Source organism: Prenolepis imparis, unplaced genomic scaffold, assembly GCF_030444845.1.
Source record: "Prenolepis imparis isolate NDT839.2.m4 unplaced genomic scaffold, iyPreImpa1.0 SCAF_6, whole genome shotgun sequence".
In the NCBI taxonomy this organism is placed as follows: Eukaryota; Metazoa; Arthropoda; class Insecta; order Hymenoptera; family Formicidae; genus Prenolepis; species Prenolepis imparis.
In genome coordinates, this window is record NW_028141164.1 from 19,769,910 (window position 1) to 19,795,852 (window position 25,943).

The window sequence follows — 25,943 nt, forward strand, 5'->3', positions numbered from 1 at the left end:
CTATAGGCGACTCATTTCCTCTGCCTAATATTACCGATATATTGGACCAGTTAGGGAACGCCAAATATTTTACGACGCTTGATCTAGCATCAGGATATCACCAGATACCGATGGCTGAGCGCGATAAAAACAAAACCGCCTTTTCAACCCCCTATGGACACTACGAGTTCAACCGAATGCCGTTTGGATTAAAAAACGCGCCTGCGACCTTCCAACGATTAATGAATTCGGTACTAACAGGGATACAAGGGCTCAGATGTCTCGTTTATCTCGACGACATCGTAATATACGGATCCAGTTTGGAGGATCATAACAAAAGACTCGTGGAAGTACTACAGAGATTACGAAAACATAATTTAAAATTGCAACCGGAAAAGTGCGAATTTTTACGTAAAGAAGTAATATACTTAGGGCATATTATTTCCGAGAACGGCATATTACTCGATCCGTCGAAACTAGACGCGGTAAAAAATTTTCCGACGCCACAAAAAATAAAAGACATACAATCGTTTATCGGACTAGCGGGCTACTATCGCAAATTCATTGAAGATTTCTCGCGAATCGCGAAACCGTTAACAAAACTAACAAAAAAGACGGAAGTTTTTGTATGGGGAAACGAACAACAAATCGCGTTCGACACCCTAAAAGAAAAATTAATGACCGCGCCAGTGTTAAAATATCCGGACTTCATCGAAGAATTCAACGTGACCACCGATGCCTCCGACTACGCAATCGGAGCCGTGCTGTCACAGGGACCGGTAGGCAATGACCGACCTATCGCTTACGCCAGCCGAGTGTTATCTCGGGCAGAGCAAAATTATAATACGACCGAAAAAGAATTGTTAGCAATCGTATGGGCAGTTAAACATTTTCGACCATATGTCTATGGAACAAAATTTAAAATAATAACCGACCATAAACCTCTAATTTGGCTATTTAACGTCACGGACCCCGGATCAAGACTCATCCGCTGGAGATTAAAATTAGAAGAATACGATTACGAGATAATTCACAAGGCCGGACGAGCAAACGCGAACGCCGACGCGCTAAGTCGACACGTAACTCGAGATACAAGCGAGAGAAGAAAGAGAGAAATCTTCAAAGTAGAAGAAGAGGAAGAAGAGAGAGAAGAAAAACTCGCCGATAACGCAAGAGTATATACCGAAGAGGAGAAACAACAAATACTCTACGAATATCATGATGCACCCACAGGAGGACATCAGGGAATCGAACGCACAATAAAAAGAATTCGATTAAAACATAACTGGCCAGGATTAACAAGAGACGTCGAAAAATATATCTCGAAATGCGAATCCTGCCAGAAAAATAAATTATCGCGACGAGTAAAAGCACCCCTCATTATTACGGACACGCCGAGTAAACCATTCGAAAAATGCGCGTTAGATATAGTCGGACCGTTAACAATTACTAATAACGGAAATAAATATTTACTAACTTTCCAAGATAATTTAACAAAATTTAGCAAAGCGATACCGATCGCAAACCAAGAAGCTAACACGGTCGCGAAAGAATTCGCCACGAAAATAATTTTCGAATACGGAATTCCCGAAAAAATTCTAACCGACCAAGGAACAAATTTTGTAAGTGAAATATTTAAGAATACGTGCAAATTACTTAAAATCGATAAAATTCAGACAACAGCTTATCACCCCGAAAGCAACGGAGCATTAGAGCGTTCACACCGTACGTTAGCCGAATATTTAAGACACTATATAAATGCCGACCAAACAGACTGGGACGAGTGGATTCCCTACGCAATGTTTACGTATAACACGACCCCACACACGGCTACGGGGCATACACCTTTCGAATTAGTATACGGGCATCAAGCGGACCTACCGACAGCTCTAGCGAGACCGCCCAAACTAACGTATAGTTACGACGACTACTCGCAAGAATTAAAAGAAAGAATACGGGCGTCAAATCAACTCGCGAAAGAGAATATTAAAGAAGACAAAATAAAAGCCAAAGGGTACTACGATAAATCCGCGAAAGAAACAAAATTTAAGATAGGCGACAAAGTACTAGTATACGACGAGACGCTCCGACGGGGACGATCGAAAAAATTAGATGCACTATGGGCAGGACCTTACGTAATAACCGAAAAGAATTCCGACGTAAACTACACAATTAAAAAAGGAAGAAAAGCAGTGCGCATGCATACGAATAGACTACAGCTATTTATAGAAAACTAATACTTACTGTTATATACTTACTGTGATCCGACAACAATATATACTATTTTGCGTTTCCCTTTAATTGCGCAACCGACCTATGATATTGTAAAAGTAATAAAATTCCCCACACCATCCTATAATAATGTATACAATTATATCAAAATAGATAATCAAATAATTGTTATAGATAAAGAAAAATTAACATATGCGACAATGACGGAAAGCGAATTGCGAAACTGTAATAAAATTAATACACAATATGTATGTAAACGCAATTCACCTATACACCGCGTAGATTTAGACGCACCATGCGAAATGCAAATGTATACGCAGCGACAACATTATCAGAGCAAATGTAATGTAAGACACTATGTCTCAACCCACATGTTATGGATAGCATTACACCAAGAGCACACCTGGTTATACTCGACGGACGCCGAACAAACGATAACCATACAATGTGACGGTCAGCTCGAAAATAAAATAATAAGAAACGATTATAAAACTACATTGTAAACGGGAATTATAACTGTACGTAGCATTAGAAATAATCTTAACAAAAATAAGATAAGAAAGCGAAAAACTTCGTACCTCCGTTTTTCTTTTTTTTACGGGGGAGGAATGTTATAGCCCGAACTATAACCAGTAGTTATTAGAAATTAGAATTTACTGAATATCTTTATAGAATACTGTAAAACATTTTTGCTTATAAAAGAGCGCTCTCGACAAACGCTCGTCGCGTGAAAACGCTAACGCAGCGAGACACGCGCGAAGCACCGGAAACCGCGAGATGCAAGCGAAGACCTGCGACTTCAACCTGCTTCGCTTGCAGTTAGAACAAAAACGCGTGAATATTAATAACCAATCAGAGACCTGTTTCCAAGGACCTTTCCCGAAAGAAATCCAAGAAACAAAGAGGATATAGGACGGAGAGCCCACCCGCGAAGGCAGTCTCGAATAAAACTCCTAAACATCAAGACGGAGTCTCGAATACAATTCCTAAACATCAAGACGTGGTCGCTAATAAGAAACCAGAACATCAGAACGAGACTCACTAACAACGACCTGAATTATTGAGAGGAATACGAAGATACGCTCATCGAATGTTACGCGAATATATATTTAAAGAAAGGACGAGAAATAAAGCGAAACCATATTCAATCCGAAATAAAAGTGTATTTTAAGAGAAAGAAAAGAGTACAACACTCCTAACTTCCTACGAAGTCCTGCACGACCCGAGGATCCTCATCCTTAATTCGGCGCAACCCCAGTGCCTTGTTCGAGGCACACAACAAAAGCAATTATGAAAAGAATATCTCCTTCTGATGATTGGCAATTATATAAAATAATCCGTATTTTTGGTAGCAGCGGTTAGTAATATAAAAATGTATTTTATTTTTTTTATCAAAAATTATATAAATTAAAATTATAATATATATGTATTAAAAGTATATATTAAAATTTAAATTTTAAGTGATATTTGATTATAAAATATATAAAAACAAAAATCTAATTTTTAATATTCAAAAATTTTATACGTTTTAGATACATATGATAAAGCTATAGACAAACTTAAATTAGCTGAACAAATATCCGATATAGATGGTGATGATGGAAATGACCTCAAAAAATCGAGATATCAACGAGCAAAAAAAAATACAGGTTCCTCTCCTGATAATTCTGATACAAGTGATACAAGCATCAATAAATTAAAAACTCGCAATGATTTAGAGTTAGATGATTTTCCTAATACACCAAAAGCTTTAACAATAAATAAGAGCAAAATCTGTGAAATAAAGACACGATTAATACAAGGTGATAAGAAAATGAATCGAGTAAAAAAAATTTCAAGTTCTTCTTCTGATAATTCAGATAGAACTGACACAAGCAATGATTTAGATGAAGCTTCTAATATATCAAACGATTTAAATAAAAGCAAAATGACTTATGAAATAAAAAAACCACTGATAAAAAGTGATAAGAAAATAACTAAGCCTCTGATACAAATAAGTAATGAATAAGTAATTAATATTCAGTCTAAAAAAATTTCTGCAGTTACATGTAGTAAATCTATAAGTTCACAAGAACATCGAACAGCAAATAAAGATGACCTTGTTCCACAAAATTCAGATACAATATCTACATCCAATACTTGTAATGCTGAGATTGATTTAGGTAAAATATATCTGTTATTAATTTTAAATTTTTGTAAAAGCTTACCTATATATATATTATTAAAGTTTTAATTTTTTTTATTTATATCACTGTAAACATATATTTAAAATGGTATATAATTCGTAATATATAATCTGAGTAAATATACAATAATATGTGTCATCATTATTTTTGCAGATTTTCATAATTTAATTATCAGGAAACTAAATGCAGTATTGTTAAATCTTGCAACAATTGATAAACGTTTAATAAAGTTGGATAATCACATAAGAAGAAATGAGGATACGGATTCAAAAGAAAATGAAGATTATGATTTCGATTTGCCAGCAGATACCGTAGAACAATTACAGAGAATTGATAATCAATTAAAAAACAAATATGTTGCTGCAGAAATGGTATATACAAAATATTATCATTTTATACTCACGATTAGAAACATTTTATTGAAATATCTTATAAAAAGCAATATTTTGGACATATTTATTTATTTATATAATGTTAAATAATTTTAAAGAAGTTAAAAGAAAAGTAATGTTAACTTTTTTTATAAGAGAAAAACAAATGTTTATTATTTTGATATTTTTAGATCATAAACTGATATTAATTAAATTATTTCATATTTTTAGACAAGACAATTGAGCCTTTTAGGAGGTAAGGATCATCATGATGTGATTTCGTACATGATGAAACATATTTTAACAAATAAATTAGCAATGGAATATAGTTAGGCTGGTGCAAAATTGAAAAATGCCTTTAAAAATGCTCTTCGCATTACTATATGTATCATAAGTAAGTATATAAATATTTAATCACAGAAATGTTTTTATTGACGTATTTTTGACACTTTATATATAGCATTCTATGTATGGTTATATTGGATGATGCTATTAGAACTCTAATATCATCATTCAATAATATGTATGTCATAGGAATATAAAATAATTTTGAATAGTATATATACATATATATATATAAAATTAAGTCGCTTTAAATTTTTATATAATCTATAACCACACATATCTGTTTAAACTTGTTGTTAGATGCTGCGCGAACTTCAAGAAGCAATTTAACAAATAAGGAAGTTGAGGATATAATTGCAAGATGGCTAATTTTAGCCAAGCAGAGATTTGACCGAGATTTGTAAGTTATATATAATAATATACCTCAATTTAACTATTTTATCATCTTATCTCAAACTTTTTATTTGTATAAGAAACTGATTTTAAAGAGGGTGAACACATGCACTATCTGTTCATTATTGCGTGTATTAGTTTTTTTAAATTAAATACAATGTTTAAGAACTTATTGTTATTTTTGTATAGAATATTTATTGCAGAATTGACTTATTGCATCTATGTATAACAATCACATATTTCTTTTTAGGAAAAAGGAAGAACGAAAAAAGAGATGCGAAAATGAGGAGATCTAAACAAAAAAAAGGACAGGTTATTAAATATAGTAATTTTAATATATAATAAATAATATTTGAACGTTTATTATTCAGTTCATTATTACGTTTATTGCACAGTTTATTATTATTACGTTTATTTATAGATTTTATAAAGAGTTTATTTTTGCATATGTACTTTTTTTATTTTGAATGTATTAATTTCATACACAGTAATTATATATATATTTTATTATTTAAATGGTTACAGTATTAAATACATATGCATAGTTGTAAGTGCAATAAAGTAATTATTAAATATTATTTTTTAAATATAGTGTAGAACGAGAAAAGTTATAATAATATATACAGTTGAATATTAAAGTAATATTAAAGTAATTTAAAGTTCTAAGTATTTTAGTATTTTTATGCGTAGCTGTAGCATAAAAAATGAACAATCACTATTTTTATTTTATTAATGCCTATATATTAAAAAGTTATGCGCATTTAAGTTTTCTAACAATTGTATCAATTTTTTTTTCATAATTCTGATAAAGTGATAACTAGAATTTAAAAAAAATTACTTTAAAAATGATTTATTATAAGTATTATGTATACAGGGTGTCCCATAATTCGCGAACCACCCGTCAGTTGCAGGTAGAGTAGGTTAAACTGAGTAAAAAAGTCCTCTACCATTTTGCGATTTTCTCAATAATTAATGAGAAATAAATTAAAGAAAATCAGCCAATTCGAGCGATGATAAGCGTGCAAGCGAGAAGAGACAGCCCACTCGGGGGTCCAGAGTTAGCGCTACTCGTATGTAGTTACTGTCTTTTGTAAAGCGCTCCTCCCCGCTTCATCGCGCGCCTAGCAACCGTGTAACATTATACTGTTTCTTTTCGCCGCATCCTTAGTAACGATATGAAACTGGGCTGTCTTTTCTCGCCGTCGTCACGCGAATTGGCTGATCTTCTTTAATTTATTTCTCATTAATTATTGCGAAAATCGCAAAATGGTAGAGGACTTTTCTATTCAGTTCAACATGCTCTACCTGCAACTGACGGGTGGTTCGCGAATTATGGGACACCCTGTATATATGTTAGTGATATAGTTATTAAATGTGATTAAATGATGTGATTTAACGTGAATGTGTATTAAATGATAGTTACACACACACACACACACACACACATATAATAATATTGCTTATATTTTTTGGAACGTATATGTATTATTTAAAAAATAAAAATGTAATTAAATTGTAATTAAATAAATTACATTTATTTGAAAGAAAAACGTAGGGGAGACAAGGGTTGATCGTAACACGAGTAAAAAGTAATAATCTTTAAAATTAATGAAAAACATATTTTATAGCAGCGCTAAAAAGAAATAAATGCTCGGTAAACTTGTATTGAACGTTTATCTCTCCTTTTAGCACTGCTATAGCACTGCTATGAATTTCATTAATTTTAAAGATTGGTACTTTTACTCGTGTTAAAACCAATCTTTGTCTCTCTTATATAAAACCCTTTTATGACGTATAAATTATATCACTATAACATTCCATTCCCTATCACAATGATGTCATAGTGACATCACATCTGTATAAATTACATCACTGTAACATTCCATTTCCTATCACAATGATGTCATAGTGATATCACATCTGTATAAATTACATCGCTATAACATTCCATTTCTTATCACAATGATGTCATGATGACATCACATCTGTTACAAAGCGGACATTCGCACGTCACTATGACATCACTGTGATTTGATTTTGACATATTTTATCGTCACAGAGCAATGTCTTTGTGACATCACTGTGACATTTTTTGCTATGGGGGATATGTATATTATATATATATATATCGTTTCTTATAGAAACAACCAATCAGGTTCTACCCGCTTTTTAGGTCTCTCGCACGAAGGCAACGAAGAACAAGAGCACGCTTGTTAGACCGTTAGACTCTTGGACTGCTATGAATAGCACTGTTTATTAGTTCCAAAAGGGAAAGTTTCATAAAGGAATAATAAAATATTCACTTATTTAATAAAATAAGAAATCGGACGTTTACTTTCAAGGTATTACTTTCATGATATTGTTTCTAACAATAAGTACCGGATAAAAAGAGGTTATAACCGCATTTTAACACATGTATTTTCGGATACTTTTAACCGGTGCATGCTTTTTTACTTAATTTTACTCTGTATATTTATGTCATTATTATTTAAACTATTTTTATTTTAAGTATAAGTTTGTCAATAATTTTTGTTCCCTAAAATTTTGAGGTTAAGTGTATTGCAGATTAATAATCTTTTATACTTTAGTCATAATTTTTTGCATTTAAAAATATCTTAACAAATTACAATAAAATGTTCGAGCAGTTATAATAAATACACAAGTACGTTGACACAATAAAAATAAAATAATGTTTTTGTTTAACAGGGCTTTAGGATCTCTGATGCCATTTCACCTGCTTGAAAGTTTTACGTATCATTATATACAGGGTGTTCGGGAACTCCGGTGCCAACCGTTGAGGGGTTGTAGGGTAGGTGAAAATATGCAACTTTTATTAATAAACATGTAGTCTCCGACGACGCCTGTCAACGATGCACGACTGCAAAGCAGAGATGGCGCTCCGCGCTCAGCGGCGCCTGCGCACACGTACGAGGCTCTTTCCTTGTGTTCGTGGTGGCAGCGTCTCGAAACTGGCATCTCTGCGACGCAAAGCAGCGAACGCCTAGTCCACACTGATCTCAGTTCAGCGTTTTGTTTCGGAAATTAAATCGACATGTTTACATTTGCGGAGATGACAGACATGCATCTTGTGTTCGGTGAGGCTCGCTGCAATACAAGACTTGCTGAAAGGATCTACCGTGAGAGATTTCCTAATCGGCGACACCCCTGTCGGAAAACATTTGCAGCCATCGATCGTCGCTTGCGGGAACTGGGAACGATGACGGTGAACAGATTAGACACCGGAGCAAGAAGACTTGTCCGGACCGTTGATTTTGAGGAGGATATTCTGGAAAGATTTGAAAATGAACCGTCCACTAGCACTCGCGCCATCGGCCATGCTATGGGAGTCGCCCACAATACTGTCTGGAAAGTCGTACACGAACAACAATTACACCCCTACCATCTACAGAAGGTGCAAGCAATGGGCCCAGCTGACTTCCCGCTTCGTGTGAATTTCTGTCAGTGGTACCTTAATCGCCTCGTAGACAATCCACATTTTGGTAGCATGGTTTTGTTCTCTGACGAAGCGCAATTCACAAAGGATGGCCTCTTCAACAGCCGTAACAGCCATCTTTGGAATGACGAGAATCCTCACGCGAAACACATCAGGACCCATCAGCAACGGTTTTCTGTAAACATTTGGGCTGCAATCTTAGGTGATCAATTGATCGGCCCGTTCGTGTTGCCACCTCGCCTGAACGGGAACAATTACTTGCAGTTCCTCCGCGAAACCCTGCCTGAGTTAATCGAAGATGTGATGTTGTTTGTACGTAATCAGATGTGGTATCAGCACGATGGTGCGCCGGCCCATTTCTCCCGAGCAGTGCGGGACTATCTTGATCAAACCTACCCTGGTCGCTGGATAGGCAAAGGAGGTCCAGTTGCATAGCCACCTCGCTCCCCAGACTTGACTTCTCTGGATTTTTTCCTTTGGGGTCATGTAAAGAGCCTAGTGTACGCCACTCCTGTAGAAACAGTAGAGGACCTGACTGCGAGGATCTTCAATGCTTGTGAGGTCGTCCAGCATACACCAGGCATTTTCGAACGAGTTCGGCAAAGTATGGTGCGGCGGTGTAATGCCTGCATTGAATTAGGAGGTCGCCATTTCGAGCATCTTTTGTGATTGCATTTTTTGTGAAGGAAAAATAATAAAGTTACTGGCGTCGACAGGCGTCGTCGGAGACCACATGTTTATTAATGAAAGTTGCATATTTTCACCTACCCTACAATCCCTCAACGGTTGGCACCGGAGTTCCCGAACACCCTGTATATTCTTATTATTAATAGTTTTCCATCTCCGACTTACTTTCTGGTATTTACTTTCTGGTATATACTTTACTTTTACGGTATGTATATCCTTTTTTCTCATTCTTTATTGCAAATGCTAGTATATATAGATACTGCAAGAATTACAAAATATTTTATTCGCAAAGTGAATTCACAGTGCTATTTGTATATATACTTTTAAATTATACTTTATTATACTTTATCTGTTACTCCTAAGATCTGATATTTTATTTTTCTTATCGCTCTGGATCGTATTCTTTTTCTTGTACTTTTATTTACATATTTACACTATATCGTTCCATTTTTATATCACAGTTTTGTAGCATACACAGATCACTTAATATAGTGTGGTGTGTGATTCAATAAATATATTGCTTTTTAATTAGAATAGTTTCTGAAAATAAATAATTCATTAAGAAAGTTGAAATAATTTACTCAATAATATTACTTTATTATTTATACTTTAATTGCAAAATTTATAATTTTGACCAAAAACGTGTATATAATTTTACTGTTTAAATGGATAGAAAACGTAAAAAATATTTTTCTCTTTCTGAAAGACATATTCGTAGAATTATTGTAAATAAAACTGCTTCTGATTTATTAAATATTTCAAATTTTCCAAATATCAATGAAAACTTTGAATCGAGGGACGATGAATTACCACATCGTAACACAACTAATAACTTAGAGTCGATGGAAGAATTTGAAGAATGTGTACATGATGATCTAATCAATAGCAATACAGTAGATGATTTGGAGTCGAATGAAGAACCGATAGAGAGTGATATTGATGATGCAAATACAGATGATACAAGTACAGAGTTAGATGAAGAAACTGCAGATTACAATATGGGAAATGAACTTGTCGATAAAATTGAAACTTCTGAAGATAATCAATTTATTCAGACTATAGTTTCTTGGGCTATTATATTCAATATTTGTCATGTTGCACTGTTGGCACTTTTGGCTATATTACGAAAATACACGAGCCATCCGTTTCCAAAAGACCCTCGAACTTTATTGAAAACGCCAAGGCATACTGCAATTGTCGAAATGGGGCCCGGACAATATTGTCATTTTGGCTTAAAAAACGCTTTAACGCATATGTTAGATGAATACATGGAAGTTTTAGGTCAAATTACTAATAAACTTGACATTTTTATAAATATAGACGGTTTACCGATTTCTAAATCAAATAATTCCGTTTTATGGCCAATTTTGTGTTCGGATACAGTTTTAAAGTCAGTTTTCATTGTTGGTGCATATTATGGTAAAACCAAACCACACAGTAATAATGAGTTTTTACGATATTTTGTCGATGAATCGATTTTAATAATAAATAATGGTTTATTTTATAACGGAATTAAAGTAAAAATTAATTTACATGGCTTGATTTGTGATGCCCCGACAAAAGCTTTCGTTTTAGGTGTAAAAAATCATTGTGGTTATAATAGCTGTACACGATGCACTGTTAAAGGTGAATACATTGATGGGCGGTTATGTTTTCCAACGACGAAAGTAATTGATAATTTACGAACCGATCAAGATTTTGCTGATAATAAATACGATGATTATCAAATTGGAGACACAATTTTAAAAGAAATTGCTAATTTTGGATTAGTTTCTAACGTAGTACTTGATTATATGCATTTGATATGTTTAGGAGTTGTAAAAAAATTAATATTAATTTGGATTCAAGGTCCTCGTACTGTAAAATTATCTCAACAATTAGTAAATCAGATTTCCGAATCTTTATTAAATTTACAAAATAGTATACCGAATGATTTTGTTCGACGCCCTCGATCGTTAAAAGATATAAAAATGTGGAAGGCAACAGAATTACGCCAATTTATTCTTTACACAGGTCCTGTTGTATTAAAAGGCATCTTAAAAGAAGATTGTTACATAAATTTTATAACTCTACACATTGCCATAACAATTCTTGTTAGTCCTACTCTTTCAAATAATTATAATAATATTAAGTGGGCCCAAATGTTATTGGAATATTTTTTAAAATGTTTTAAACAAATTTACGGGGCTACATTTATGTCTCACAATTTACATAATTTGTTACACATTTGTTCTGATGTGCAGAAGTACGGACCTCTCGACGAATTTAGTGCTTTCAGATTCGAAAATTATATGTCAAATATAAAAAAAATGCTTCGAAAGCATGAGAAACTCTTCAACAATTATCAAGAAGATATGCTGAAATCAACAACTGTAACTTATCGCTTATTAAGAAACGCGAAAATAGTCATCAAATATATTTTCAAAAATCTCACTCAAATGGACCGTTAATTGAAGAATGTAACGTTTCTTGTCAATACAAAATATTACGCACAAAAACATATACAATCCATGCAAACAGCTCAAATAATAATTGTATTTTACTTGAAAACGGAACTGTAGTGTCAGTTTTAAATTTTGTTAAATGTAACGACAATAGAAAATTTATAATTGGTAACAAGCTGAAACTAGTCGGAAATTTGTATTCAAATCCCACATATCCTTGTGCATCAGAAGAATTGGGTGTGCAAATTATGCGTGAAGACATTGCAGTACGCCTTTGGCCGTGTGATAAAATTCGGAGTAAAATGTGGAGAATGCCATATACTCACAATGAATTCGTTGTTTTCCCAATCGTGCATACTTAGAGGAAGAGAGTAATGAAATAAACAATTTATCTATATATTTTCATTGTATATAACTTTTTATTTGTTTTATGCTATATACAGGATATCCTATCTCATTGTCAAACAATAAATAATTTAGTTCGAATTTCTATAGTTTCAACAGGCAGTGAATATCGGAATGAAGTATTAAGTATAATATTAACTAGCTTCTCTAAATATGGAAGTAATCTTTCTAATTTCAATAACAAATTAAAATAAAGATTGTATAGTTTTGATTAAAAGAATCGATGGTTGAATAAAATTCTAAACTTTGAACATATTTATCTCTATTTGATCATATTTATTGAATTTGGATTGGGAGATTCTGTATATTGTAAGAATAATATGACTTTTGTTCTAAAAACTATTCCACACAATTTAATTGCCTTTACATTTAAATTTTTTATTAATAGATAGAAAATTCTCTTAATGAGAAAGGAGAATTGGTAAATTATTTTTAATTTGTTTGTTTGCTTGTACAAATAGTAAAATAAGATATACAGTATAACTGTTTTATCTAATTATGATTAGTGCATTTAAAAATATTATTTTGCGGGAATATTTTATGATATAAACATTTTTGTGCTATGTTGTATGTGTTTACTTGGCAGTATTTTTTATATGTCATAGTATTATCAATACGAATACAAAGTGCGGAAATGCCTCGATTTTCCGTCGTCGAATTTGAAGACGGGTTACATTTAGTGCCTTGCACGTGGCTGATCGACAAATCCGAATGTTTTTGGCCACCGTATAAAAGTATTAAATTAATTCACAAAGCAATTTCTGAGTGTGAGGAAGTAGACGAAAACTGGGACACGATAAAAGTAATCCGCATTTTTACAACGGCAAGTAAGTGAATGAATGACTGTTTTATAAATATATATTGGTAACAAAAAGTAATTTTTTTGCGATGTCTATAATAAGTTTTGTATATTGTATGTACAAATTATATGAAAAAACTTAAAATATATATTAAAACGTAGTTTGTAACTATTAAATTAAAATTATATCAATTAATTTTATTACATGTTAAGATTCAATTCGTATTGTTGCGATGCAACTGTATTTGTATTGATATATTATATATTATATTAGTGTATTCAGCTATAAAATTGTTTATTATTACATTACATTTTATTACTTCTTTAATGCTTCAGATTCATACGAGAGTGGAATAGCCAAAGTAAAGCTTGCAGAAAAGATGTCTGACATAGATTCATCTGATGCCGAAAATAATAAACAAAATCGCCAAAATAGGGCGAAAAAAATGGTCCATTCTGATGACGAATATGAGGAAAATTCAAGCTGTATGCTACCTCCACCGCCAAAAAAGCCAGCTTCATTCTCTATGAAAAAATCTTCAGATTATTTCCAAGAGAAAAATCTAAGTAGAAAACATTCGACATTGTCAAATGAAGCAAGTCGTCAACAGAAAGAAAATTATTGTAACTCTGTGGATGAGATTTCGTTTTCATCTTCGTCATTTAATACTAAACAAAAGGTGACTGCTTCTGATAATACAGAATTTGTGCAGAAAGTTTCGAAAAGGCCTATTGAATCAAGGACAATGAATGTCGACATTTGTAATTCGACAATTTCAAACGATATGGGTATGTACATAAAAAAAACCTTCACTAATAATACAAAATTATCATTTTTATATTCTATTGTATTGATCGATTTTGATTTGTATTAATATAATTAATATTTTAGAGTTTAAAAAAGAAATATTGCGTAAATGCAATAAAATAGATTCTAAATTAGAGCGTATTGATGGAAGGTTGATCGTACTTGAAGAAAGGCTACAGAGCATAAATGACACAAAAAATGAATTTGTGGATTTGGAAGACTTTCTAAGTTTGCCTTTGAAGACCATTGATGATGTGACAAATTTAGAGTTTCAACTCCAAGACGCTAATTTCTTCAATAAAACGGTAAGACCATAAATCATCAGAAGAAGGAAATTTATTGGCCTGTTCACACTTCATAATGCAAGTCAACGAATGTTTGAGATTACACAAAATAAAAACACGTTTTGGTTAGTATATATGTCACTATTTTGAAATTGACTAAGAATACGAAGAACTAATTATATAATTTTATTGAAAGTATTGCAAGAATATTTTAGTTAGTCAAATAAAGTGATTCTTTAGAATCTTCTTAAGAAAAAAAATCGCTTTTTATAAACTTAAAAACTTAAAACTTATAAACTTAAAAATTACTTGTACGAATTTTTTAAATAAAATTTTTTAGTTTTTGTAGAAACTGTATTAGGTTTAATATATTATGTTAAAGCATGAAGTTTTTCAAGAAAACTAACTGAAATTAAAATTTGTAAATTTAGAAGGAATTTATTTAAACATATTTATTGTTAGTCTCGAAAATGATTACGTATGCAATATCAAAAAGTCTTCGTATTATGTAAAATTTCAAATATACGTTAAGATACTTTTAATTTATTACATCAATTAATTTTATTCTTTTTTTCATTAAAATCTAGACGATTACTTTGTTTAAAATTTAATATAATTAATAATGTGGCTATTATTTTTAATTTGTATGTAGGTTAACTTTATGAGACAGTTAGGTGGAAAAACGTATCATGACATGATAATTGTTATTCTCAAAAATTTTATTAGTAATTACCTTTCAATGCTATATTGTTGGAATGGGAAAAGTATGAAAAAAGAGCCTTTCAAAGATTTATTGTTAACCAAATGCATAAAAAGTAAGTTAATATTGAAACTACTAGTTTCTCGTTTTTAAAATAAATAAAATAATTATTTAATTATATTGTATATTGTAAGCACATCAATATTTTCAATAATATAATTTTGAAGATGGTAATCTTAATATTAATAAAATAAATTTCCTTGTTTATTTAGAATGTGTCCATGCAAAGTTTGAAACGGATGACAAACAAATTATCGAAGTCATCTCTAAATGGTTCATCCAGGGCAAATTACGACATGACAGAGATGAGTAAGTAAATATCAATGAGAAGTGAGATTGTTTATTTTACATATTAAAGTACTTATTAATCGTTATATTTATTCAGGGAACGATTACAACGAAAACAAAAAGAACAGACATCGGAATATATGTCTTGCTTGTAACTTTGTTTTTTAATTAAGAAAAAAGTTTATTTTGTGTTTGAAAAGTTTATGTTATGTATTACCTGAACAACAAATAATATTATCCAAATAGAAATTCAAATGTTATTTTGTATAATGTTTATTTTATATAGTAAAATACTATTTTTTAAATTTAGTAAAAAGTTTATTTTGTGTTGAAAAAGATTAATTTTTTTAATTAAAAAAAAAATTTATTTTGTTTTTGAGAAGAAAGTTAAAATTAATATAGTTATTAAAAAGTTTAGTTTTCGCTTAATTAAAAAGTTTAGAGTTCGCTTAATTGTTGGAACTGAGTTTCAATTATATTATTAGAACAGTAAATAATTTTTATTTTATGTAATAATAACTATTAAAATACTACAATATACTACTCAAATAAATAATAAAAATTATAAAAGTGTATTGTTTATTGCTTATTATATGTGTTTCTTCATCTATATCCTAAAACTAAAATACTTATTATTATAAGAACAAATTACATATATATTTACAATTCTTATATCAATGATGTATATACCTAATAGAGATCTAACATTCGACCCTTTAGTGTGAAGCTAATCAGTTGACAAAAAAAAATGCGACAAAGAGCTATTTTATGCATATTATTTTTTTTCTTCCAAAAATACTAGTGTTGGTCGCAAAAAGAATTATATATCTATATATAATCCTCTCTTTTCAACAACACTACTTGTGGAAGAAAAGAGGAAAATATGTTAAGATAACTCTTTATCACATAATTTTTTTATCAAAATAATCAACATCACACTTTCTAGAGAAATAGAGAAAATATATAAATATTATTAGATTTAGCTATTATATGCATTCTTTTCATTAAACATATTTCAAAAATCATGTTTACATTTATTATATTTTAATTACATTGCAAATACTAAATAAAAACGTACAACATTAGGTATATTTTGTATATAATTTTTACTGTAATTTTTTTAATATTTGCGCAATGAATATAATAAATTTAAATATTATTTCTAAAATATTTTAAATTTATTTCAATAAGAGTTTTGTAATATGTTTGCAATATTACAAAAAACTTTTAAAATTATTTCAGTTAATTTTCAGCAATATTTCAAAAAGGTTTCAATCATTTCAGTAACCAGTAGGTATACTATGCCAATTCTAACTCAGGTCCTCCGAGGGGAGTGCGGGGCGCGGGGGGTTCTCCGGGGCGAGGGGTATCTCGATGGTGCGGGGGCTGACGTCACGCGGGTGGAGGGGATGTTTCGACAAAGGAGGGGGAGTTTTCTGAGTGCAATATTTGTAGATGGATATCTTTACGACTTTTTTTTTTTTTATGAGGGATCCTAGACATTTTCCCAAAAAGGTATAGAACAAGCGCCAACGATCGACAATTTTGTACCCTCGCTAGTATAATTTTATTACGGAAGCGCCGATGTCCGGCTGCTCGAACTTGTCAACGGAGCGTTCTAGAATCCATAAAACTATGTTTTTCATTTTATGGACATTTTATCATTAGGAAAGAAATGAAGATTTTAGGGCCAACGCTGCGACGAACATGTTGAAACGTGATTAGGTGCAAAAGCGTTGACGTTCGGCAACTTTGTACCCTCGCGGAAAATCCTCCATAAACGAGAGCGAAACATTTTTTCTTAATATTTTTAAGGAAGAATGCAACGTATCGGCGCCAACGTTCGGCTGCTTTGTACCCTCGCAGAAAATCGGTCGTAAACAGATAGCGCTCGATTTTATTACTATAATATTCCTTTGCGATAATTTTGAGAGGGATGGGGGTTGAAACTTATGGAGAGCGGGTCTGTATCCACGATGTTCATCACAAAGTATTCAGTATTCATATAGTAAAGAGCTAAGTGTCCTGTGCGAAGTGTTAGTGGCATAGTAGTGAGAAAAAAAAATGGAAAATGATAATAATTTCGAAGCGATATTAGACGAGTCGTCTGACGAAGATCACGCGCTGTCGGATGACAGTAATTATATTAGTAATTGCAGTGAGGACCTTACGGATATTGACGACAAGGTAGTGGACAATTCACAAATCCTTGCGCTAAACGGACGTACAAAAGTTTGTACAATATACTTTTATTATTCGACGGGTACTGATCAAGCTCTATGTACTACATGTATGATCTCTATTCAAGACTTCGGGCACATGTATGCTGTTCGGAAGCATGTGATTCAATTACACGACGCAGTGGAGAGTCGATCGTGCTGCAATTGTAGAAATCCATTGTATATAATAATTCCATGCAATATGTGCCCTATTTGCACACAATAAACTTTGGGAGATTGTGCTGGGACACTTAAAGTGAGAATTCTGAAAGTGAAGATGGCGTCTCAGGAAAGATTGAAGAACATTCCAGTGACTTCGATGGTGCATTATTTAAGAAATCGCGAACTTGATGTGCAAAAACCTCAAGCAAGAGATGTGACCCATTTTCTGCAATTTCATGAAAGGAAATTAATGGGAACTACCGTATGTAACTGCGTCACATCATCTAAACACAACCGAATCGCGTGTTTTCAGCGTCGATATCAAAAGGTATTGCATTTTTTAAATGGATAACCGAAAGTTTGTAGGAACCCAATGAATATGACATTGCCACCATGGCCACTATTGCTATTACTATCCAACTCAGATGTGTTGCCATCCGAATCGGAGGAGTCGCCAGAACATAATATTCTGAACTCAGACTTAGAAATCGATGAGTCGGATGTGAGGGACGAAGATTGAGAGTGTGTTGTAAGTATTTCTTTTTAATTTAAAAATTGTTAAAATAATTAATAAAAATTTTTTTTTTCTGTCACAGAAGGGACCCCTCGCAGTAGTCCCACGGCCGTCGTCTTGCCACCCCCACCATCGTCGGCACAGCCGCCCGACCGCCTCACCACCGTTGCCGCCACCACTGCCCAGCCGCTGCTCCTCCGCTTGCCGCCGACGCATTAAAAATTTTTATATATTATAATATTTATATTCTTATCTTTATATTCTTATCTTTATATTCTTATCTTTATATTCTTATCTTTATATTCTTAGTGTTTATAATCTTATCTTTATATTCATATTATATTGTTATATTCTTATATATTCTTATATTTTAAATTTTAAATTCATATTCATACGCACACACACACACACACACACACACAAAATTATAAATATTACGCATACTCATTTTAAGAATAAAAATTATTTTAAATATTAAAAAATATATAGTTTATTTTAGAATAATTCCTCTTTTCATCTATATTAAGAATATTATTATAAAAGAATTATTATATTAATATTATTATAAAATAATTATATATTAAAATATTATTAAAAATTCTCTCTCGCGTGCGCCTCACGCTATCTCTCTCTCTCCTCGCTGCGTCTCACGCTATCTCTCTCTTTCTCTCCTCGCTGCGCCTCGCGTCATCTCTCTCTCCTCGCTGCGCCTCACGTCATCTCTCTCTCTCTCTCCTCGCTACGCCTCGCGTCATCTCTCTCATGGTCCCTAGCCTCTCGGTCCCTAGCCTCGCGATCCCTAACCTCTCGGTCCCTAGCCTCTCAGTCCCTAGCCTCTCGGTCTCTAGCCTGGCGTTCCCCCTTCCCCGCATGACGTCATCCCCCGCAAGGACCATGCAACGAGCTACGTATGAGAGCTGGGACTGCTTACGGATGGGAGAAAGATGGTGAATGGAAATGCATGCAAAGAAATTACATCATAATTTAGACTTAAAAACTCTTTATTCTTCTTTTAAATATTTTTTTTTTTCTTACATATTATGGACTAAAAACTAAAGCTGTCAGCTCGCAATCGATGAGCTGATGCTTGTTGAAGGCGTCGCTAGCGCGTATTACATTTGATACTTCTTTAGGATTCGTTATATTGGACGCGATATTTGAAAATTGCGTAAACTTGATATCGACTGTATTGGTAATTTTAACCAATCGGTCAAAAGTTACATCAATGCATGGATCGAGATCGAACATACGGTGTAACGTCGATTCGATCATCATCATGCATACATTTGAAGATTCAAGACTTATTAACTTGGCGTCGTTAATCGTACGAACTCGCACTGTTAACGGTCCAACGCTTATAAAACTGTAGGCATCTTTAAAATCGTTTCGAAGCAGATTCTGAATATTGTGACGTTGCTCGTAGAGTCCTTTCCACGCTTCGAGAGATAGTATCAGTTCCTTTCCTCGATGATCTCCTATGGCGATTTCCACGTAACTCGGTGGATCCACTTTGATACCAATTTCGAGGAATTTAAATTCCGTAGCTGTCAATGCGTATCGTCTGCCTAGTATACGAACCGCACGACGCTCCAACGAAATGCTGTAAAAATGAAATTAGTTTGAAAATAATACAATTTGTAAAAAAAAAAAAATATAAAGATAGAAAGAAGTTAAACTTACTCGTCACATTTATTCTCAAACGATGGAGTGTCATCACGACTCGGGACGTAATTATTCACACGTCTGCCGGAGCCACTGCTTCTTTTAGCGTAGTACATATTTCCAGATTTTAAAAGTGAACCACCAGTATGAACGGTTAACGCTACACTGATCGTATAAAATTAAGAATATACGTGATGCTTATTTTAAAAAGTAGTGGGGTAAATATGGTGGGAGATTCTAGAATACTATTGGCGCTATGAAATTTAGGAGAAGGGGAAACGGCGCTCGGATAAAAAGAATTCTTAGAAACGATTCGTGAGGAAAGGATTGGGGAAGGGGAATAAGAGATAAAACACATTAATGTTTAAATATTTTATTTTTCCAAATCTTGCAATTCTTTCTGGCGTTGCGACCACCAGTTAAATATTTTGAATACATTTTGTAATGCGCAATTCTTAACATGTTTTCCACATCGCATAGTGTTTTTAACATCTAGATTATTTAGAGACTCGATATCATCGTAATCAGCATCCAAGGTCTCAATAATGAAACCGTTTCCCGCATCATCCAATATATCGGCTAACCATTCTCGCTTCTCAAGTCCTTTTACATATACGAGAATGGATTCTTCTTCTTCTTCATGTGGTCCACCAACGATAGCTGTTGTAATCAAACGCTGAGCCATGCTGTATGGAACGTTTCCATCTTCCCATTGCAATCCATGATGATTTCGAGTCAACCATGAGGCTTGGTGTCTCTCCGATTTTATGAGTACACTCCATGGTACAGGACATGCGAAAAAATAATGTGACAAAATAAATCCTCTTCTCAGGATTGCCGCTTCCTTTACAATGAATTGTTTATTGAGGATAAACCCCTGTAGATCCATAAACGTTGGTACGGACATGACGAGATCTCTCTCTCTCTCTCTTCGATGTATCAGTTAAAAAAGAAGAATGACAACCATCTCATAACACTTTGATTTATATTCTGCTATGCTTCCCCCTCTCTCTAAATTGTTGGTGCGTTTAAGTGATTTTGCGCACAACATTGGTCAACGGGTTGTACTGGATCACGCGATCGTGTATGATGAGACAATACGCAGTGGTATTCATCAGCACATTCTCCTTACACTCGAATTCCAATCTCACATCCACGGTTGCGCTCTTGACCGATTCGTTTTGTCGAGAACAATCGATGATCACGAACGGACCGTTACGTAGAAACATTGAGACGGTGAGACTCGGCTCGAGATACTCGTATCCATAATAGTTCTTGCAGAAACGCGCATACGTATCGTACAGAATCGACCATCTGTTTTTATCGAAATCCAGATTCATATCGTCGTACGGATAACATTCCGAGTTCAGATAGAGTTTCACATTGGTCATCTTGCAATCGTCGAATCGACTCATATCTTCAGACATGATGTTTTTCCGACCTGTCTGCAGAGCGAAGATAACATATCGTGGCTTCTCCAGCTGAGTCGCTGTCTTAATGGCCCATGAATGCTTGGTTATACGCTGCAATAGCGGATACTCATACAGATCCCACGAGCGAAAACCCATGCTGAGGTAATGTCCGCTTTCCAGAGCGCGCAGCATCGACAGCTTCTTAATCTCGCTCAATAACACATGTGGCATTCGCCATTGTATCTTGAATATGTTGATCACAGGCTCCAGCGTCGAATCTCCAACCAGACAATTGTTGTCGTTGCGCGATCGTATTAAGATTAACTCATGACGAGCGTTAATCACCACTCGTCTGTAATCCTCGCAAAATCCCAATAACATGTAGAGCGGTACGCAAAAATTAAAGTTTCCATTTGCAGTAGTCGGATCAGTCCAGCCGGCGTTTCTCATAATCACGCTTCTATCAGATGATATCGTTACATAGTTTTTGAGCAAACTTGTTATTCCCACGTTTCTGTTGCGATCAATCTCCACGCCATCGAGTTCGTATCGAATCTCATCGAACATGAATGCGACACAATTATTTCCCAGTATCACAGCAGATCCTTCGGCTGGTTTATTTATCTTTAGTTCTCCCTCGATGTATAGGAAGCTTTGATACGGCAACGTATACAGATCCTGTTGTTGTATGGGTATTCTTATCTCATCACTGTGTCCGAATGTTGTGTTAGCAAACGGGTTGTACGTGTGAGTCTCGATCTTGACGATGCGATCGTCGAAGATTGGCTCGTCTCCAATGTTGAGGATGTCGGTCATTGTTCAGATGTTTCGCACCGCGAATCCCAAAGATTGTAAAAACGCAACGTTTGATGCGTTCAGTTTCTTTTTCTTAGTGCAACCGGATGATTGGATATTAGTGAATGTCGACGTTGTTGTTCTTGTCGCTGGCTACGTAAAGATTGTGTTATCTCTCGTGTCTTTCGATCCGTTCAACACGAGCATCTCATACACTACACACGTACGTTATCGCTGTCGTCGTCGTACGTGCAATCTAATGGTGATCTCTTCTCCTCGAAAATCGAGCAATCGTCTGTCCTGTAGCGGGATTCTGTAACTCTTTACCGACTACAATCGGTATCGTTAGCTACCGACAATTGTCGCTTGCGCGACCGACGATCGTAATTGTAGGTGATTCTGTAACGTGGCCTTAACGATTATAATCGATGCAAAATTCGTTACAGATGCATCGAAATAATTCGATATATGTGCAACGTTGTCAGATTTTAAGCAGTTAAAATCTAGTCACTTTTGAGGGAATTTATGAACGCCTTAGCATTGTGGTAACTCTGGGTTGAGTTATCGTTGGTGGGAAGCGAGAGAGAATAGCCGCTGTCGAGTGTGTCTCGCGGAAAAGAATAAAATTCTCGCTGTCGAGCAAGACTGTTGTAAATAAATATAGTGTATATAGTGTATATAGTGGTTGTATTATATGTTTATAATAAGTCCATCATCCTTACATCTTTCCGGAAAATATCGAACGATTTTTCTTTTGGAAAGAATATTTAGCTTTGCTTTCTCGCTTAATCTCTTACAGATTAGTTTGTGATTTTTAATTTTAACAAAGTGCAAACACAAACAACTTCATCAATTGGAAAATGTCACATATCTATAAGTATGTATTTTGATAAATATAAAATATATACAATATACAAATTACATATGATAAAATTTAATGAGAGACTTTTATTTCACAGCAAAAAAACAAGAACTGCAAGGGCATCACATTTACAGTTAACAAAAATGATAGATTATTTTTATTTAAACAAGGGTCTCGCGGAAGGAAAATTTAATGCTCTACATGGAAGAGAAGAAGCTCAGAAAAAGTGGACAGAATTAGCAAATGAATTGAATTCCTTTCAAGGAGCGACAAAAACGGTTGAACAGTGGCAAGTGGTATGAATATATGCATGCACATATATTTAAATATGTTCTAAAATATATCTAATAGTATAATTCCTATAATATATTTAATAATATAAAATATTTATATAACATATCTAATAATATAAAATATTTCTATAACATACCTAATAATATATATGTATAACATTATATTATGTAACATTTACTGGGAATATTTCTAATTCTTATTCTAATTAATATTAGTGCTTATGCACAAAATCTTCTGTATAACATGTGGGTTTATTTATATGTTTAAGGTTTGGAGGGACTTTAAAAGTCGCACTTCAATAAAAGCAAAAGATTTGCGGAAGGCAAAGGGGTTAACGGGCAATAAAGCTATCATGCAACCTGAACTGACTGAACTTGAGCTACGTGTGATTGGAATAATAGGAGCTGAGTATGTCGAAGGAAGTAAATATTGCACAGAAAGTATCCCTGATGAGGAGGTAATGTTTATAAACTTTTAAAGTCACGATATTTGTCGCAACATATTCTTTCGATGGAAGCAGTATTTTTACAAATGTACTTATTATCCGTGTATATAGAATTTGCTGGAAGAACTTGAACAAGGAAATACTTCAGTTTTGTCAGAGACTCCACAAATAATAAGTGTTTGCACAGATACCCCAAACGAAATTTCTCAAGATTCGCAGTATTTAAATGGTAAGAAATAATAATAATAATAAGTAAATTCCAGATAAATTAAATTATAAATAGATTCTATAAATTGATAAGTTGTAATACATATTCTTATGCATATATAATGCATAAGATACATACTCTTTTGTTTGCAGCTAATTCCGAAGATAACAATGACAATGATTTAATTTTCTATGAGGATTCTTCACTAGAACATAATGAAAATATAAATGAAAATAGAAATTCTGATGCTACACAGATTCTCGCTAATTGCGAATCGAGAAAGGCTCCAAAGACTGCTATTCCATCTTTTAGGACAAGAAAAACCCCGTACCCATTTCCAACATCAAAGCCTGCAGAAGAATCAAGTAGTTCTTCACAAAACATTAATGCGACCACTTCATCGAGAAAACGTAAAGCTAAAATCTTACTCTAGATTATAATTTTTAAAATTGTTTTTCAAAATTTTTATATATTTAAATTTATGTTTTTGTTTGTTTTTTTTATATTTATATTTTTGATTTCTCAATTATTTGTAGTTAATCGAGTTACATCGTCCGAAAAATTATATTCCTCAAGGGAGAACTTACAGTCCATTGCTCAGAAGCAGGCCGATGCTGCGTTTGTAAGTAACTCTTCAATTGGCGTAAAATATATGATTTTTTAAAAACAAATTATGTAGATAATTCATAAAATATATTCGAATGTTTGCAGATACATGCTGAATCTGCCAAAGTTCAAGCAGAGGCATCTAGAATGCATGCGCTTGCAATGACTGAAATTGCACATGCCATACAAAAGTTGGCAGATACTGCTGCTGTACAAGCTGTTAATGATAATGAACGGATAAGAGTTTTTGAGAAACTTACAATAATGATGAAAAACCTATTGCCTACTTATCTCAACGAATAATCTCTGTGATGTCATAGTTCCTAGAGAATTCGATGAAGTACTGCGAGTACTTCTTTGCCAAATGTGATCCGTCCTATATTTTTATAATAATGACAAATTAATATATAGTATCTATAATAGTGATCTTTATTTAATAATTATAATTATAATTTTGTTTTATTTTTAGTTTTATTTTATAATTTTGTGTTGTACTACTTGGATCAAATGCAATATAAGTTAATATTAAGTTACGCGCAAGAAGAATATGTTAAATATTACCAAAGATGTTCAAATATTTACACCTAAATATATCTGTATATTTACACCTATAATATATACAAGAAAAGAATATTGAATATATTTAGACAATACATTTTTTAAATAAATATAGAAGTTAAGAAAACGAAAACAAATTGCTTTTTATCACAATAAAATGGAATGAAAATGATCTGATGATATAAGATGATATGATATAAGATAATTAATTTTAAATTTACATTTATACATTGTACAATTTCATCTACCAAATCTTTCTGCTATTAAACGATCTTGGATGCGACGTGCGATAGCAAGAGGTCTACGATCATTATTATCCGGATTATTAATATCATGAGCCTCACCACAATTTTCGTACATATGTGCATCATCAAATTCATCGAACAGATCATCATCAAGTATGCCGTGAGCAATCCGCATATTATGGAGGACTGCGCAAGCATTGACAATTCTTCCAGCAAAGCCAGGCTCATATTGCAAGACCCTATGTCGAGAAAGACATCTCCAGGTAGACTTCATTACACCAAAAAGACGTTCGACACAATTTCTTGCGCTACATAACATTTCGTTATATGCGAAACGTGGAGTTCCTTGCGGCTCTCGGGGCAAAGGAGTTAATAGCCATGGCTCCAATGGATAACCTGAATCACCTATATAAACAAAATATTTAAAGCTCTTTAATACAATTTAGATTCAATACAAGGAATTAAAAATTCATGTACTGAAACGAACGATGTGTAAAATACATGATGTATTATGTGCCATAAATCG

The 25,943-nt window shown here is 33.3% G+C and overlaps 1 protein-coding gene, 1 long non-coding RNA gene and 1 pseudogene across 2 annotated transcripts; all 3 read left to right on the plus strand.

The window, feature by feature from the left end:
• The first annotated feature begins 3,501 nt into the window (after positions 1-3,501).
• On the plus strand, positions 3,502-5,117 carry LOC145937248 (uncharacterized; annotated as a pseudogene).
• Positions 5,118-5,136: 19 nt separating this feature from the next.
• Positions 5,137-5,814, plus strand: LOC145937110 (uncharacterized). The gene is made up of 3 exons (XR_014425494.1): positions 5,137-5,162; positions 5,414-5,513; positions 5,757-5,814. It is a non-coding gene; the product is annotated as an uncharacterized LOC145937110 (long non-coding RNA).
• A 16,780-nt stretch (positions 5,815-22,594) lies between these two features.
• LOC145937255 (uncharacterized) lies at positions 22,595-24,917 on the plus strand. The gene is made up of 7 exons (XM_083040190.1): positions 22,595-23,076; positions 23,159-23,357; positions 23,624-23,812; positions 23,912-24,029; positions 24,161-24,418; positions 24,545-24,630; positions 24,720-24,917. The coding sequence occupies exons 1-7, from the start codon at positions 23,060-23,062 to the stop codon at positions 24,915-24,917; spliced, it is 1,065 nt and encodes a 354-aa protein (XP_082896316.1). The 5' UTR covers positions 22,595-23,059.
• The last annotated feature ends 1,026 nt before the right edge of the window (positions 24,918-25,943 follow it).